We start from the raw sequence: 15313 nt of genomic DNA, 5'->3' as shown, positions 1-15313 counted from the left end.
CCAAGGGATCTTTTACGTGCACGACAATGCATACACAGGACCTCGGTTTTTCATCCCATCCGAATGCAGGGATCGAACACCGACCTCCAGGTTAGCGAGCCAGCATCTTACCCACTTAGCCACCGTGGCTCCCTTGCACAAAACAAATAAAGAGAGGTGCGGAAACCCTGGTGTAGCCTATTCTATAGTAAATTGATACTATTTAATTCTTGTATAGAGGAGCATTTAGATCAAGGTATGTGATTGTGTTTTGAAACAAAGATATAACAAACGAAGTCTGATTGTGTCGGTCAAAATGCTTATTTCGTTCTTTAATGACAGATCTTCATTTTGTTATTCCATGAAAAACTCACTTCACAAGAAGTAACGAACTGTTGTTAAGTTAATTTATCTTGATTATTAATTTATTGCTTAAACGTTTCTTTTTGAGTTTATTATGAACCAAGACGCGTCTAAAGCGATTATGTCCCTTACACAAGCTATCCATGGCCCTGTTTCTCGAAATCTTAACTAAAGATAAAATCAAATTTTAGTAGATACTTCAATTTTGGTTGGCTAAGCACTAAAATCAATCTAATATTATCCAATCAAATTACTAAAATTTGGATTTTATCTTAGATACAATTTCTTGGAACAGGCCCCTGTTTGAAAATAGAGTATTGAATTAAGATGATCTAGTCTTGTGTTTTTAAAAAAAATAAGAAGTTTGCCAATTTTACTAATTTAAGGTAAAAACCAAAAAGGTAAGAAGTTTACTAATATTAGTTTTTTTAAAAAAAAGTTTACTCATTTTAGTTTTAAAAAAAGTTTACTAATATTAGTTTAAAAAAAAGTTTAATAATTTTAGTTTAAAAAAAAAAGGTTCCTATTTTTAGTTTACTAATTTTAGTTTTAAACGAATAAGATGTTTATAAGGGATTGTGGAAAAGGCATAGCCTATATTAAACCCGTCCTGGAGTAAAGCAAGGAGCTAACTCCTTGATGGTATGTACCTAAGTGTATAGGGCCTAATATCAAGAAAGGGGGACATTTTATACAGAGGAATTAAACATTTTATTCAAATTAAGCAGGACAGCTTGTACACAACAAAGTTAAAAGTGATATATTTCAAATTTAAAAAAACTTAAGTTTAATTTTAATCTGTGCCTCCTGCTGGCATCTCCTCCTCTGCCGCCCTCTCTCTCTCTCTCTCTCTCTCCGGGTCCTCCGGTTTCCTCCCACTGCTTAGGACCCTTACGCACAAACGAATTATTGACATAATTTTGAACTATATGTTAGTCCCGAAATGACCTAGTTTATGTCGAGTGGACGTTAAACCTCCCTCTCTCCCCTCTCTCTCTCTCTCTCTCTCCCTCTCTCTCTCTCTCTCAGCACGTCACCGATGTTAACCCTGGAATTATACAGGAACCAATAGCATATCAAGTATCATTATGTCTCTGGCCTTTTTGTATTTATGAAGTTAATGAAAGTAATAACAGTTGCAAGAAGAGTTTAATCCTCTCCACCCAGTTTATTTATCATAAGACGAAGAGCTTAAAGTTACAATCAAACATGTCCAACTTTGGAATAAATGCACGTCGCGGCGACAAAAAGCATTCACGTTAATTGTAGGCAAATACAGAGGTCGCGCTATAACAAGATACCTCTCCAATCTTGGTGCATTAGCACAAACAGAGCTCTGGGCACGACAGACCTTCACTAAATAAAGATGTTTGCTTGTGTTTCATCCAGCGTGGATTAATAACAGCCCTTTTGATAATCTTTCGATTCAATCATGGCATGCTCTCTGGAAACACGCGCTCAACTCGGCGGATCAATTGGCGCGCTACTGGTATTACCATCAGCTTCGGATTTGCACATCTCGAGCCTCGAACGTGACGTTCTGGCGCCGTAACCAGCAGACGACATTTGTAAGTGATTGCAAAGTGGCAAAATATGATTTTCGGGTTAATCCGTGTCGTGACATTGTGTTATGTATATTGGCTATGATGTGGATATTAAACAAAATGAACGTGTAGAATTGGCGAAGATATTCCCATCCCAGAAACCACCGTATTAGCACGAAGCAGAAGATATTGTATCCAATTACAATTCAAAGAAACATTTCATTTTATGATTTCAATTTCATCAATCAATCAACCATTTCATTTGGTAGGGGAATGGCTTTTCGTTTGCTCGACACCACTGAACCGTTTTCATGGAGCCACGGTGGCTCAGTGAGCAAGCCGTTGACTCGTTAAACTGGATCCCTGCGTTGCCCGGAAAAGATCATCGGGGTTTTCCGGTCTGGTCCCTCCTTGTCAGCAGTGCAGGACATAGGGCCTGAAAAGGGACAGCGTTAGTCGTTCGGATGGGACGAAAACCTGATGACCCGTGAACACATGAACACATGAACCACAGACATACCGAGAGAGAGAGAGAGAGAGAAAGAGAGGGAGAGAGAGAGAGATGGGGTTTAACGTTCACTCGACACAAACTAGGTCATTTTAGGGACTAACACATGTTTCAATTCTATTTCAATATTTCGCTTGCGCGTAGGGGTCTTTAGCAGTCGAAGGAAACCGGAGGACCCGGTGACACCCCCCCCCCCCACCCCAATCTAAAAGAAGCTAAATGTATGGATCAATATTAAAGAATTCTAGGTTATGGTAAGATAAACATTCCATTCACAAGCAATAGATATATTGACTGGAAAATAATTACCCCCCCCCCCAAAACAAAAACACATCAAAATAATGAGAAAATATATTTATATAGATACAAAAATTTATAGGAAACTTTAAATCACATTTAGTTCGATATGTCTTATAGTTTTATAGTTTAGCGGTGACCTCTTCTTCTTCCGCAACTTTAAGTGAGGGAAATTTACGTGGCATCATTCTGGGTGGTTCGTGCTCTGGGTCACATCTATACTGGGCGAAGTCTGTAATACCTACTGATCTGAGATAATCTTCATCGATCAGACACTGTCCATTTAATCTATATGAAAAACAAAAATAACTTTATCATTGTGATTGATAACGATAAGGGAGAGAGAGAGAGAGGGAGAGAGAGAGAGAGGTTTTAACATCCACTCGACACAAACTAGGTCCTTTCGGGACTAACACATCTTTCAATTTTATTTCAATAATTCGCTTCCACGTAGAGGTCTTTAGCAGTGGGTGGAAACCGAAGACCCGGAGAAAACCCACGAAGTTGGACAGGCGACCCAACTCCTTGTCACGTAGAGTTGACTCAATGACAGACCTAATGATACAGCGCGCACATGATAACCATTGTTTTCCCATAAAAATTGTGTACTGTTTAATGTGTTTCCCAATCGCTAAGATAGAGAGTTTAACGGCCACTTGACATAAGCTAGGTCATTTCGGGACTAACACATGATTCAATTTTATTTCAATAATTCGCTTGTGCGTAAGTGTCTTTAGTAGTGGAACGATCCGGAGAAAACACACGTGGTTGGGCAGGCGACCCTACGTTTTCAATTATTTGGTTTCTTTAGGGATCTTTAGCAGTGGGAGGACCTGGAGAAAACCCACGAGGTTAGCTAAGCGATCCACTCCTTGTTCTGTATTGTAACAGGACTAAAAATGTAAATGAACTGAAATGGGGGTTTTAACATCCCATTTTTCTTTACAGACTGGACTAATAAAGACGGGCATTCACCATGCAATGTTGCCAGGACAGTGGCGCCACGGCCTACTCTTATAGTTAATTCGTCGATAAAGTAAAAAAAAAAACAACTCGGCAACTCGTTTTTTTTACTTTATCGAATTGTGTTTGAATATATTTTGATATTAAACAAGACTCGTAGGAGATTCTCTATTTATTAATATATTGGTACTATATAATTGCCTACCGGTTTGATTCTTCTTGTGCAATATTCAAACAGGCATCAGCAAATATATCTGGTGTTCGCATTATTTTCTTGTCTAGTCCCATGACGTCGGTGACATGTGACCTGATCGCCGTAGCAGGCCATAAAGACGTCACAGCTACACCTAAATATAAGATAGTTTATAATATATCACGGGTCACATACAAAACGAGGACAAACTTAAGAATTCAGCACCGACGGTGGTACAGATTAGGGGATTCCCCTAACCACGACGTAACAATTTATACACAAAAGAGGGCGGGTCTGAAAGTTTATCTCGGGACAGGGGGTCTATTATCTGTTCGTTCTCTGGGTTCCAACGTTTATTGCAATTAAACATCACGAAATTCGCAATCAGGGCGTCTAGATTACACAAATTATCATAGGATCATGTGGTATAGAATTTTATGTAAGACATATTTTGATTGTACAACTCAAAAGTGAAACTAAACAATATCGAGAGAGAGAGAGAGAGAGAGAGAGAGAGAGAGAGAGAGAGAGTGTGTCATTTCGGGACTAACACATGGTTAAATTTTATTTCAATAATTCCCTTGTGCGCAGGGGAGAAGACCAGAGAGGACCCGGTGAAAACCTACGAGGTTGGACAGGCGACTCTATTCCAGGTCACGTACAAGCGGGGAATCGAAACCACACCACTTGACTCAATGGCAGACCTTCTGATCAAACGCACACGCGTTAACCATTCGGTCATCCAACCCTCTTTACAAGAAAGACATAATAAAGCATCTTACCCGTGTCTTTAAGTTCAATGCCCAATCCTTGAACAAGAATACTAACTCCCATTTTACTAACTGAGTAGGGAGTTTTTCCTTTAAAAAATCTGCAATAACAAAGAGAACAACTCCAAATTTAGAAACCACGCCGAAAACGGAACGTTAGCAAGCCAGAGAGAAGAGAGAGAAAGGGAGAGAGAGAAGGAGAGAGAGAGACTAACTTATGGGGCTAACTTATGGTTCAATTTTATTTCAGTAATTCGCGAAGGGGTCTTTAGCAGTGGGAGGAAACCGGAGGACCCGGAGAAAACCCACAAGGTTGGACAGGCGACCCTACTCCTTGTCACGTACAACCGGGGGATCCAAACCCCGCCAGTTGACTCGTTGACTCATTGAAAGGCCTTATGGTTCAATTTTATTTCAGTAATTCGCGAAGGGGTCTTTAGCAGTGGGAGGAAACCGGAGGACCCGGAGAAAACCCACAAGGTTGGACAGGCGACCCTACTCCTTGTCACGTACAATCGGGGAATCCAAACCCCGCCAGTTGACTCGTTGACTCATTGAAAGGCCTTATAACACAACACGCAGGCGCTAACCATTCGGCCATCCCCCCTCTCTCAATTATGTTAACATCTGTGTGTATGTTCAGCTAGTGTCAAGTTGTCTGAATTCATATCCTTTCCCTAAATAAATATCATACTAAAAATATTTAAAAGTAATCATTTATGGTTTTGATTTTATTAAATTAATTTATATTTAACAACTCAGTAACTAACCTGCTATAAATAGGAGGCGACACCATAATAACCTTCCCAGAATTCTTTTTCGTGAAATATGCTAGAACTTCCTCCAACATGACGTAAGCACCTCGTAAGTTTACGTCTAGCAGGAGTTCAAACCTTTTAAAGGGCGTTTCCATGATCTTATTCCACAAAATGGCGCCTGCATTGTACACGGCGACATCTAACCCACCAAAATGATTAATACAAGTTTTCACCGTTTGCCTTATCTCATTTTCACTTCTGGCATTACACTGAACAGGGATCGCATTGCCACCCGATTCTTGGATTTCCTTCGTCACAGTATGGATGCTTCCTGGAAGTTTATCCGAATCTTCTGTTGTTTTTGCTGCCACGCATATGTTGTAGCCATTTTTAGCCAAAGTCAGGGCAATCTGGCGGCCAATTCCACGAGATGCGCCTATTACCAATGCGGTTTTCATAACTAGTACACGTGCATAGATTTCTCCAGGTCGCTGTTCTGAAAAAAAGGGAATTTAACAAGTTAAATTTATAAGAGGCGATTAAAAGAGACATTGTCAAATGTTGCAGCTGTGCATAATATATAACAATGCAAATTAGGAATAATGTAATATTTAAAGGTCACCAAATATGACAATGCCCCTTTAATCAGCCCCTAGTCAAAATCTGAATACAAAATGGAGTAATTTAAAGTTTTACGCCCGTTGTGTTTTTGTTTGTTTTTTTTTAAATCAAAAAGTGCTAATCCGGAACATTTGTCATGTGCGTATTTCACAAAGTTCAATTTTATTTCAATTATTCGCTTGAGCGTTGGGGACTTTAGCATTGGGAGGAAACCGGGGGACACAGAGAAACCCCACGAGGTTGGACTGGCGAAAACCGATATATTGAAGAAGAGATAAAGGAAGTAGGGGGATCACGCTGGGTAAGACTTTGGCTCGCTAGTCTGGAGGTCGAGTGATCGATCTCTGCATTGGCCGAGAAAGTTCATGCAGATTTTCCGGCGTGGTTCCCCCATGTCAGTGATGCAGGACGGAGGCGGGCCTGACAGCTGTCTAGTAGTTCGGATTGGGCGAAAAACCGAGGTCCCGTGTACACATTGGCGTGCACGTAAAGGATCCCTTGGCAGTTGGAATTCGATATAAGGGAAGGCCGTAGTGCCGCTGCCCGGGCAAAAATTGACTCATAGTACACTATATGGCGTATGCCCGTCTTCATTAGCCCAGTTTAGGAGCAGAATAGTAGGGCGTTAAACCTGATTTCATTTCATTTCTATTATGTAATATTATGTTTTATTTAACAGGCAGTAGGCCTAGATCTGATAAAACAATGACGAGAGATTAGTAGCTCTATTTGCATTTGGTGAATGAAGTTTTTCATCTCTTTTTCCGTAATGAATAATAATGTGAAACAAGCTAAATCATTCAAATATGAAAGTGTTTTATCAATAAAACAAAAAAATAAAATACATTACATTACCATTTACTTCCAGTTATAATGCAAGGGGCAATGTGCAAGGGGCAATGTGCAAGGAGCAAAGTTCGATCTCTTCACTGTATAAAGGGGCATAACTCTTAAATTGTTGGGTCCTATTATGGAATCAGACCACTTTATCCTCTTAATTGCAATCAACAGCTACAGGCAAACTGAAAATTAAATGAGGCTTAACGTCCTACTGTTCTACTCCGACTGAGCTAATTTAGACGGTCGGCAATATGACAGTCTGGTTAAAATACGGGTATAACATTCGTTTCGCGCTTTTTAGGCATTGAATTGTCACTATAATGGAAAATAAACCGGAAAGAATTATTTTCTCTTTGTTTTAATCATATTTTAAACTGAGATTGGCAAATAGAAGCGGTAATTATGTGAGATGTCCTGGACTCAAGTGTTCTGCTTAAGGGTAACGCCCATTCCTTTGTTAAATGGGGGGTCATGGTGGCTAGGTGGGTAATACGCTGGCTCACTAGCCCGGAGGTCGGGTGTTCGATTCCTGCATTGGCCGGCGTGGCTCGGCCTTGTCATAGATGCAAAACGGAGAGTATGACAAGAAGAGCTGTCTAGTCGTTCGGATGGGACGATAAACCGAGGTCCAGAGTACAAATTGGCGTGTACGCAATAGATCCCTTGACAGTTGGAATTCGATATAGGAGTAGGCCTTAGTACTGCTGTCCGAGCAAAATTTCACATCATAGTACACTGTGTGGCTCGTATGCCCGTCTTCATTAGCCCAGTCGGAACAGAGCAGTAGGACGTTAAACCCCATTCCATTTCTTTATTAAATCTCAGTACTTTGGCTTTGAAATGCCTTATCATAAGACAGGTTTATTTTTTTAACAATTAGTTTTATTATATAACAATTAGATAGATTAATCTGTTAACAAAGATTATGAGTTTAATATAATTTATATAAATTAAGTATATTTAAAGCTTATACATGCTATACATGTATACCATACATCATAAATATAGATGCACTAAATGGTTAGACCAAAATAAAATAAAAAATCTGTGCTTACGTTTACCCGACCGACCTTATTTTTTAAAACCAAATTTGCCGACCATAAACAATTTTCTCCCATTTAACTAGGTCTTGGTGAGATTTTTCAAAACTTTTACCAAGTTTTGCAATCTGATTAAAATACAGATCTATATTTCGTTTCGTTTTTTTATACTTTCGATGACCTACACTACATGAAGATCTGACCGGTTGTAGTGATAGGTCGCGTCAGAGGTCACCCGGGCGGCTTTTGACCCTATGACGTCAGATATTTGATCAACCAATCAGCATTGATGTCTCTAGTGGATTATCTACAGTTCCGTGCACACGCCAAATGCTCGCTGAAACAGACCGTTTGATTGACTAAACCTTCACATCATCCAGAACACGTCGATGATAAGAACTCTTCCAGATCCTAGTGTAGTAAAGACAAGTAAAACGAAATTTTGAACTAAAAAAACGAAACGAAATAGGATCCGTGTTTTAATCAGATAGAGTAATTTGTTAAAAACTGCTACAAAAGAGATAATACAAAACTCAAGTAAAAAAAAAAATACGAATAATAAATAAAAAGATTTCCCGACCTATTTTTGGGGCCGATTAGTTACCGTAAACACAGATACTTTTTTTTCTTGGCCTTACTATAAACAAGTACTATTTCAAATCTATGAAGGAAATCTCTTTAAAAAAAAACTAACACGAACGAACTTAACCAGCACCAAAATTAAATAAATCAACTGAACACAAATCATAAGACTATACCAGTCATCTTTACAATATAAAGGCCAGTCATAATAATGCAACTTCCCATGTCTGCGACATCACCCAGGGTGGAAGCGGACGTTATGTCTCATGAACGAAGGAACAAATGTCACATCTTAAAACAGGGCGTGGTTTTTATTAAAAGCACCAATCAGAGTACACGTTGCAAATCATTGTAAACGCGGAATTCTCTCGGTTATGATATTTGGATCTTTCGAAAGTAGATACAAATGGTGGTAAAATTAGTAGCTACACCAAAACGGATAAATAGGTATTAAAACCCTGTTAATAGAAGTTGCAAATGGCGTAAAAGTCAACTTAATTACCCACCGTATCAAAGGTCGACAGATTAATTTGAAAAAGGTGAAAATCATTCGTCAATATAGAATACATTATAAATATACACAAACTATGTTATTTCGGGACTAACATATGGTTCACTTTTATTTCAATAATTCGCTTGCGCGTAGGCGTCTTTAGCATTGAGAGGAAACCGGGTGACCCGGAGAAAACCCACGAGGTTGAACAGGCGACACTACTCCTTGTCACGTACAACCGGAAATCGAAACCACGCCAGTTGACTCTATGACAGACCTTATGACTCAACGCGCACGCGCTAACCATTCGGTCATCCTACCCCTCTTATATACGAATATAAATTATAGATCATTTAAATTTAGTCAGATTATTCAATATCCTGCATATTTCAATTCCACCAATCAAAACACCAGGGAGCTTTTACTATCACTAGACGAACCATATATGGTCATACATTAGAAAGAGTATGGAATGGCCGTACCTCATGGTAGGCATTGGATACGACATAAAAATCTACTTTATGTAGCTAGCCTACTAATTGCACAAATATTAGACCGGGGTTCTATTAACAAAATAACCTATTTCATAATAACACAACTTTATGGATTTACTATTTCTCAGTTTATCATGGCTTGATAAAGATACCTGTAAGAGTACTGAAACGTTGTATATGTAATAAAGCAAGAAGTAGTAAATCCATATAGTTATGTTATTATGAATAGTATACCTCTACTTTTAAATGTCATACAAGGAAATATATGATACATTAGTTAAGAGTTTTATAAAGAGTTGACTATTCTTGCTATAATGATTCAAAAATAGATGATAAAAAAAGAAAATGTTAAAAATTTCAGTCAAATTACTTTGTTCTAAACGGAACTGTCACTGTTGGAAGTTTGGACTAAAAATAGGCATCAATTGTGTCTGCACCGTCTATGAGAATTGGCGATCGTTTGATTGACCACATATTCTTGATTATCAAGTAACATGCTAAATGGCTATGGTAGCCTCGCCTGGCAGACCTTTCATCACCAGTTTCCGGTAGTGACATCAGCGACTAACGGTAAACGTTAGCTTGGTCCGCCATTTATTGATGTAATTTTAAATGGACTACTGTTTAAATCTAAACTGTGTAAAATTGGTTCATACATGTATATTAAGATTCAGGTGTATTTATATTTAGATTCAGGTGTTTATTTATCTAGATGTAGGTAGATTCAGGTGTATATATAGATATAAATAATATGCTATAGAAAGTACAAATACATGTATGACATACATTCAATAGATTGTAAATCTAGGTCATTTCGGCACTAACATATGGTTCAATTTAATTTCAATATTTTGCTTGCGCGTAGGCGCATTTAGCATTGAGAGGAAACCGGGTGACCCGGAGAAAAGCCACGAGGTTGGACAGACGAACCTATTCCCTGTACATTTATGTACTTGGAATACGAGTTTCTATCCAATGACAAACTATAGTTCTTCTAATTACGTTTAATAAAACAACATTCATTAAAAAGCCACCTTGGTTTCTTTTATAAAACAACATTTACTAACTATAACATAGTTGTTGAAGGAAGGAATTATCTAAATGGATCGAAACAGTCACAACATCACTCCAAGATAATTCTATTTACTTAAACAATATTTTATTCAGAATTATATCTGAATAGGGATTGGGGAACAGGCCTAGCCTATATTAACCCTCCCCAATCCCCACTAAAAAATATAATCAATGAAATTAATTAACAATATTTAAAACAAATATTAATTCGGTCATATACTTTCTGGGTGAATTCCAAAACTAATTTGCTGCTGTAACACAACCGGAAGCGGGAGTTCATAGGCTGTTGCTAATGATTGGTTACTTTGTTTTAATATATGACGTATTTTACTGACACAGCGTATAAAAAGTTTAGTCGGGGACCCGGCTTGGTGTCTAAGATGGTTCAGATACGATGGGTTTGTCTGTAAATACTGAGGTGTAAGCTTATTTTCCATGGCTACGAAAATAGGGCGTTTTACTTCATGCGCTAGTAAATAGAGTTCTTGTTGTAGATTACTGCCATTACATATTAAATATTCAGCTAATTCTTTATGCTGGTATTCAAGGGCCATAAATAGAGGGGATACGCCTAAAGTTGTGACCGAGTTAATCCCAGCTCCGTGGTAGAGCAGCAGTCGGACTACATCTTCTACGCCTGCTGATACGGCGACGTGCAAAGCTTTCTGTCCCCAGCGATCTAACATGTCCATGTCTGCTCCTAATTCTAATAAAACCGATACCATCTTGGTATCCCGCCATCCGATTGCCTCGTGCAATGGACATTGTTTCGAGCGCGTGGCTTGATTCACCGAGCATCCATTGGAAACAAGGTTCCGAGCATACTGGATGCGCTTATCTCCGGTATACAACATTAGCGCGTGCATAAGAGTTTCCTTATTTCTACGGCAGACGGTCACGTCCAGACCCTTGTCAAGACACTCTGCGAAAAAGTAATCTGTGACGTCATCGGATCGATGATTAAGCGATATAAATAATGGACACGGACCACTATCATCATGTGCGTTTACATCAGCACCATGTTCTACTAACATCCGGGTCAATTCTATTCTATTTAATCTAGCGCACAATCCAAGGGGCGTAACTCTCTCGTTACCAAAGTAACCCTTAAGGTTGGAATCGGCACCCTTGTCTAACAATAGCGCTACTATGTCCACGTAGTTATATCTGCAAGCCAGAATCAAGGGCGACTGCGACTGGAAATTCAAAGCATTCATATTAGCACCATTCATGATAATGATGTTAACCATTTCTATACAGTTCTGTTCTGTGGCAATATGGAGGCAAGTATCCCCTGAGAACAGTGCCCTGAGATCAATGGGGGGACATGCAACACCCTGAGAAATATAACTTAAAACTGGTGTTTGATTGGTTTCTAAGATTAAATGGGTAGCATGGATATCTCTATTAATAACTGCCATATGAAGAGGTGTATAGCCCACAATATTACAAGAATCGAGAGGCGAATTACGATCCAACAGCAACTGCATAATTTCGTACAATTTTAAACAAACGGCTAAATGCAAAGGGGAATTCCCGTCACAATCTTTGGCAGTGTTGTCAAAGCCTGCATCTAACAGAGAACGAACGGCAGAGAGCTGCCCGATCTCTACAGCTTTACATATAGGTGGTTTGGTTAGAAACATGTCCATAGAAGAGTTGTGAGGATCCCCAGCCCGGTCCATTATCTGATCTAAAGCCAACGTGACCTCATCCGTTGGTTCATTTTGAAGTTTCCTCTTAAAGCTACCGGAAGACGAAGCGGCACCTGATCTTGTTTCGTCATCACTGACGTCAGCACCAGTACTACTGTTAATGCGAAGGTAAATCTTCTCCTTGCTACTTCGACTCAATATTTTTAAATCATCCTCCACTGGTGGTCGTTCTGCCTATGTAAAATTAAACAAAAGATTAAAGATACATTGTCACGAAAGTATTTATCGGGCGGTTATTTCTAATAAAAGTATGGCAAATTTGGTATACATGGAAAGTAGAGACACCCAATCTTACTATAAAAATACTGGGTTAACCGAAAACACCCATGGGGCAAGCGCTGGGCAAAAATACCGCAGTATCACTAACTGGCAACCCGACAGCTTGTCCGACGGCTGATTGTATGCTAGCTTGACTGGGGGAGCGGTTGCTATTTCTTGATCGAATGGTTGAGCGGTTATGGGAACATTGAGGTGTCTAAACGTATAACAGACTCTGCAATTAAACGGCGGAAAAGGAAGTCGACAAAAAATATTTTAGGAAATTACTTAGGCCCCAATATATATGGTAAATGGACAGTAAGTAATGATAAATACATTCTGAAAAATTGACCCTCCCTCAATCAAGTTAGATGACAAACATGGCTTCTAAAAACAGATTTTTTAAAACATGGCTTCTAAAAACAGATTTTTTAAAACATGGCTTCTAAAAACAGATTTTTTAAAACATGGCTTCTAAAAACAGATATTGGGGGGGGGGGGGATTTGAAGAAATTGTTTGATAGATTAATTAGTTTGAATATGTTGTCAGTCCAAATATATCATTAAATCGCGCAGTTTGTATGTGGAAACGTATCTTTAAAGACTATCTAATGCTCCACTATGTTTTTTATTAATAAAAAAGGAAGAAATTTCAATACCAAGGCCGCAAATGGAACGAATGCAAAATCATATTCTGAGCAAGTTGAGAATAATTGAAAAATAGCGTTGTTTCGAGAGAGAGAGAGAGAAATGGGATTTAACGTCCACTTGACACAAACTAGGTCATTTCGGCACTAACATATGGTTTAATTTTATTTCAATAATTCGCTTGCGCGTAGGGGTCTTTAGCAGTGGGAGGAAACCGGAGGACAAAGAGAAATCATGGCTTGATAAAGATACCTGTAAGAGTATTCAAAGGACCCGGAGAAAACCCACGAGGTTGGACAGGCGACCCTACTCCTTGCCACGTACAACCGGGGATTCGAACCACGCCAGTCGACTCAATGACAGACTTTATGATACAGCGCGCGCACGCTAACCATTCAGCCATCCAACCCCCCTGCGTTGTTTCGATTTTTATTGCTACCGCTGTTACGATAATAAACAAAGTCTCGATTATCTATTTTTAATTTAACTGATAAAATGGCGATCGCACTTCAATCCGTTTACAATCACAAACATCCGAACGTCTAGAGAGCTGATTATGGCATCTGAATAAATGTCTGAATAACAATTTATATAAAACATTTGAGGCCAAAAGAAAGATTGCAATGGGCAGATTTAGCTCTGACATAACACATCTTTCAAGGAGAGGTCATTTCGGGACAAACATACGGTTCAATTTCATTTCAATAATCCGCTTGCGCGTTTCTTTAGCAGTGGGAAGAAACTAGAGGACGTGTACGTGCGCTAAGAAAATAAAAATGAAAATATAATTTGTCTGTGATATCACCCTCGGTGGAAGTGGACGTTAAACACCAAGAATCCCCTTCAGTCAGGAAACTAACCAGTAAGCGCGATTTTTCCGTAAAAATTAAGGTGATAGCGACCGATTGGTTAAACGCTTGTGCTTTAAATCATGAAATGAAAATAAAATGGGGCTTAACGTCCTACAGTTTTGCCCCGACCGGCTTTAAATCATAAATAATGTTACTGAGTCAAGTAGCATGGTTTTAATTCCCAGTTTGCACGTGACAAGGAGAAGGGTCGCCTGTCTGACCACGTGGGGTTTCTCCGGGTCCTTCGGTTTCCCCCAACTATTAAAGATTCCTACACAAAATTATTTAATCAAAATTGAACCATATGTTAATCCCAAGATGACCTAAATTTTATTTAAAAAATCCAAACATCTTATATTAGAAACTTACACGTTTTTGGCATTTCTGTTAAAATATGTCAACTCTAACTTGAAAAGTATTTTCGCGAATAGATCCCCAATTTGATTTAAAATTCTTTTCAATATTAGTAAAATTCTTTTCAATATTAGTAAAATTCTCACTCCATGAGATTGATTTACACCTGGTCTAATATCCTGTTCACCGTCTGTGCCAGATTGCTAATTTGGTTGTCGTGATAATCGAGAAAAATGAACAACAACCACACTAAAGTCTGGGTAATCTAATCTTTGTTGATATTTTTAACTGACCGAAAACCTTCCTGTTATGTTGATAGGACGATTGCATAATAGAGAAAATACATACCATTACAACTGTGTTCTTTAATCCTCGTGCGATGACTTCAATTCATCTACAACTCTTTCCAGTCCCAATTAATTCATAAATCTGCTGCAAATCTTGACTGACCTTTGTCCGTTCCAGATGGACAGCTGACGTGTGTAAATTGTAAATTACCCGTTGTTCAGTTGTCAAATCCGGTTTAGCAGCTGCACCCCTTTCTCCTCGCTCGCAACCCACAGCGACAAAATGACCGTTCCCGCCAACACAAATTCTCTAAAGTCCAACGATGGCAGAGCATCGTGTGTTGATTATGAAATGAATGCTAATCGGGGTGTAAATTGAACAAACATATCGACAGCCGCTAGAAATTAGCCATTAATTTACCTCTGTAAGAGCCGTAGCTAAAGGGAGACAACTCCTGTTTTACTAAGGATTGTGATATACCGAAATAACCCCCCTGTGATTAATACTGATCTTCGAACTCCAGATCCCAAACAAAGGAAATTTGTGTAATTGTTTCTGTCATTAAACGACTATTTTAGGCCTTTTTTTGTTTCAGGAACATGCTTCAATGTTTTGGTTTGAAATAAGAAGGAGCCCTATCGGAATTAAGGACGCGCATCTACAGGTCATTGTCACTGGAA

At 38.9% G+C, this 15313-nt stretch overlaps 2 protein-coding genes across 3 annotated transcripts; both read right to left on the bottom strand.

Annotated features, from left to right (window-relative positions):
• Positions 1-2733: 2733 nt before the first annotated feature.
• On the bottom strand, positions 2734-15088 carry LOC126815890 (hydroxysteroid dehydrogenase-like protein 2). Of its 2 annotated transcripts, none has more exons than XM_050541925.2 (5): positions 15054-15088; positions 5388-5871; positions 4630-4718; positions 3860-4001; positions 2734-2979 (listed from the first exon to the last, which is right to left on the bottom strand). In XM_050541925.2, the coding sequence occupies exons 2-5, from the start codon at positions 5831-5833 to the stop codon at positions 2814-2816; spliced, it is 843 nt and encodes a 280-aa protein (XP_050397882.2). In that variant the 5' UTR covers positions 5834-5871; positions 15054-15088; the 3' UTR covers positions 2734-2813. The 2 variants fall into 2 exon arrangements, with proteins under 2 accessions (XP_050397882.2, XP_050397881.2); XM_050541924.2 differs by lacking the exon at positions 15054-15088 and adding an exon at positions 6852-10244.
• On the bottom strand, positions 10255-15047 carry LOC130010231 (ankyrin-1-like). The gene is made up of 2 exons (XM_056099655.1): positions 14694-15047; positions 10255-12408 (listed from the first exon to the last, which is right to left on the bottom strand). Exons 1-2 carry the CDS (start codon positions 14694-14696, stop codon positions 10732-10734), a joined length of 1680 nt encoding a protein of 559 aa, XP_055955630.1. The 5' UTR covers positions 14697-15047; the 3' UTR covers positions 10255-10731.
• Positions 15089-15313: the final 225 nt, after the last annotated feature.

Source organism: Patella vulgata, chromosome 3, assembly GCF_932274485.2.
Source record: "Patella vulgata chromosome 3, xgPatVulg1.2, whole genome shotgun sequence".
Classification (NCBI taxonomy): domain Eukaryota; kingdom Metazoa; phylum Mollusca; class Gastropoda; family Patellidae; genus Patella; species Patella vulgata.
Note: the sequence above shows the minus strand (reverse complement) of the source record. Positions and strands in the feature narration are given on the sequence as shown.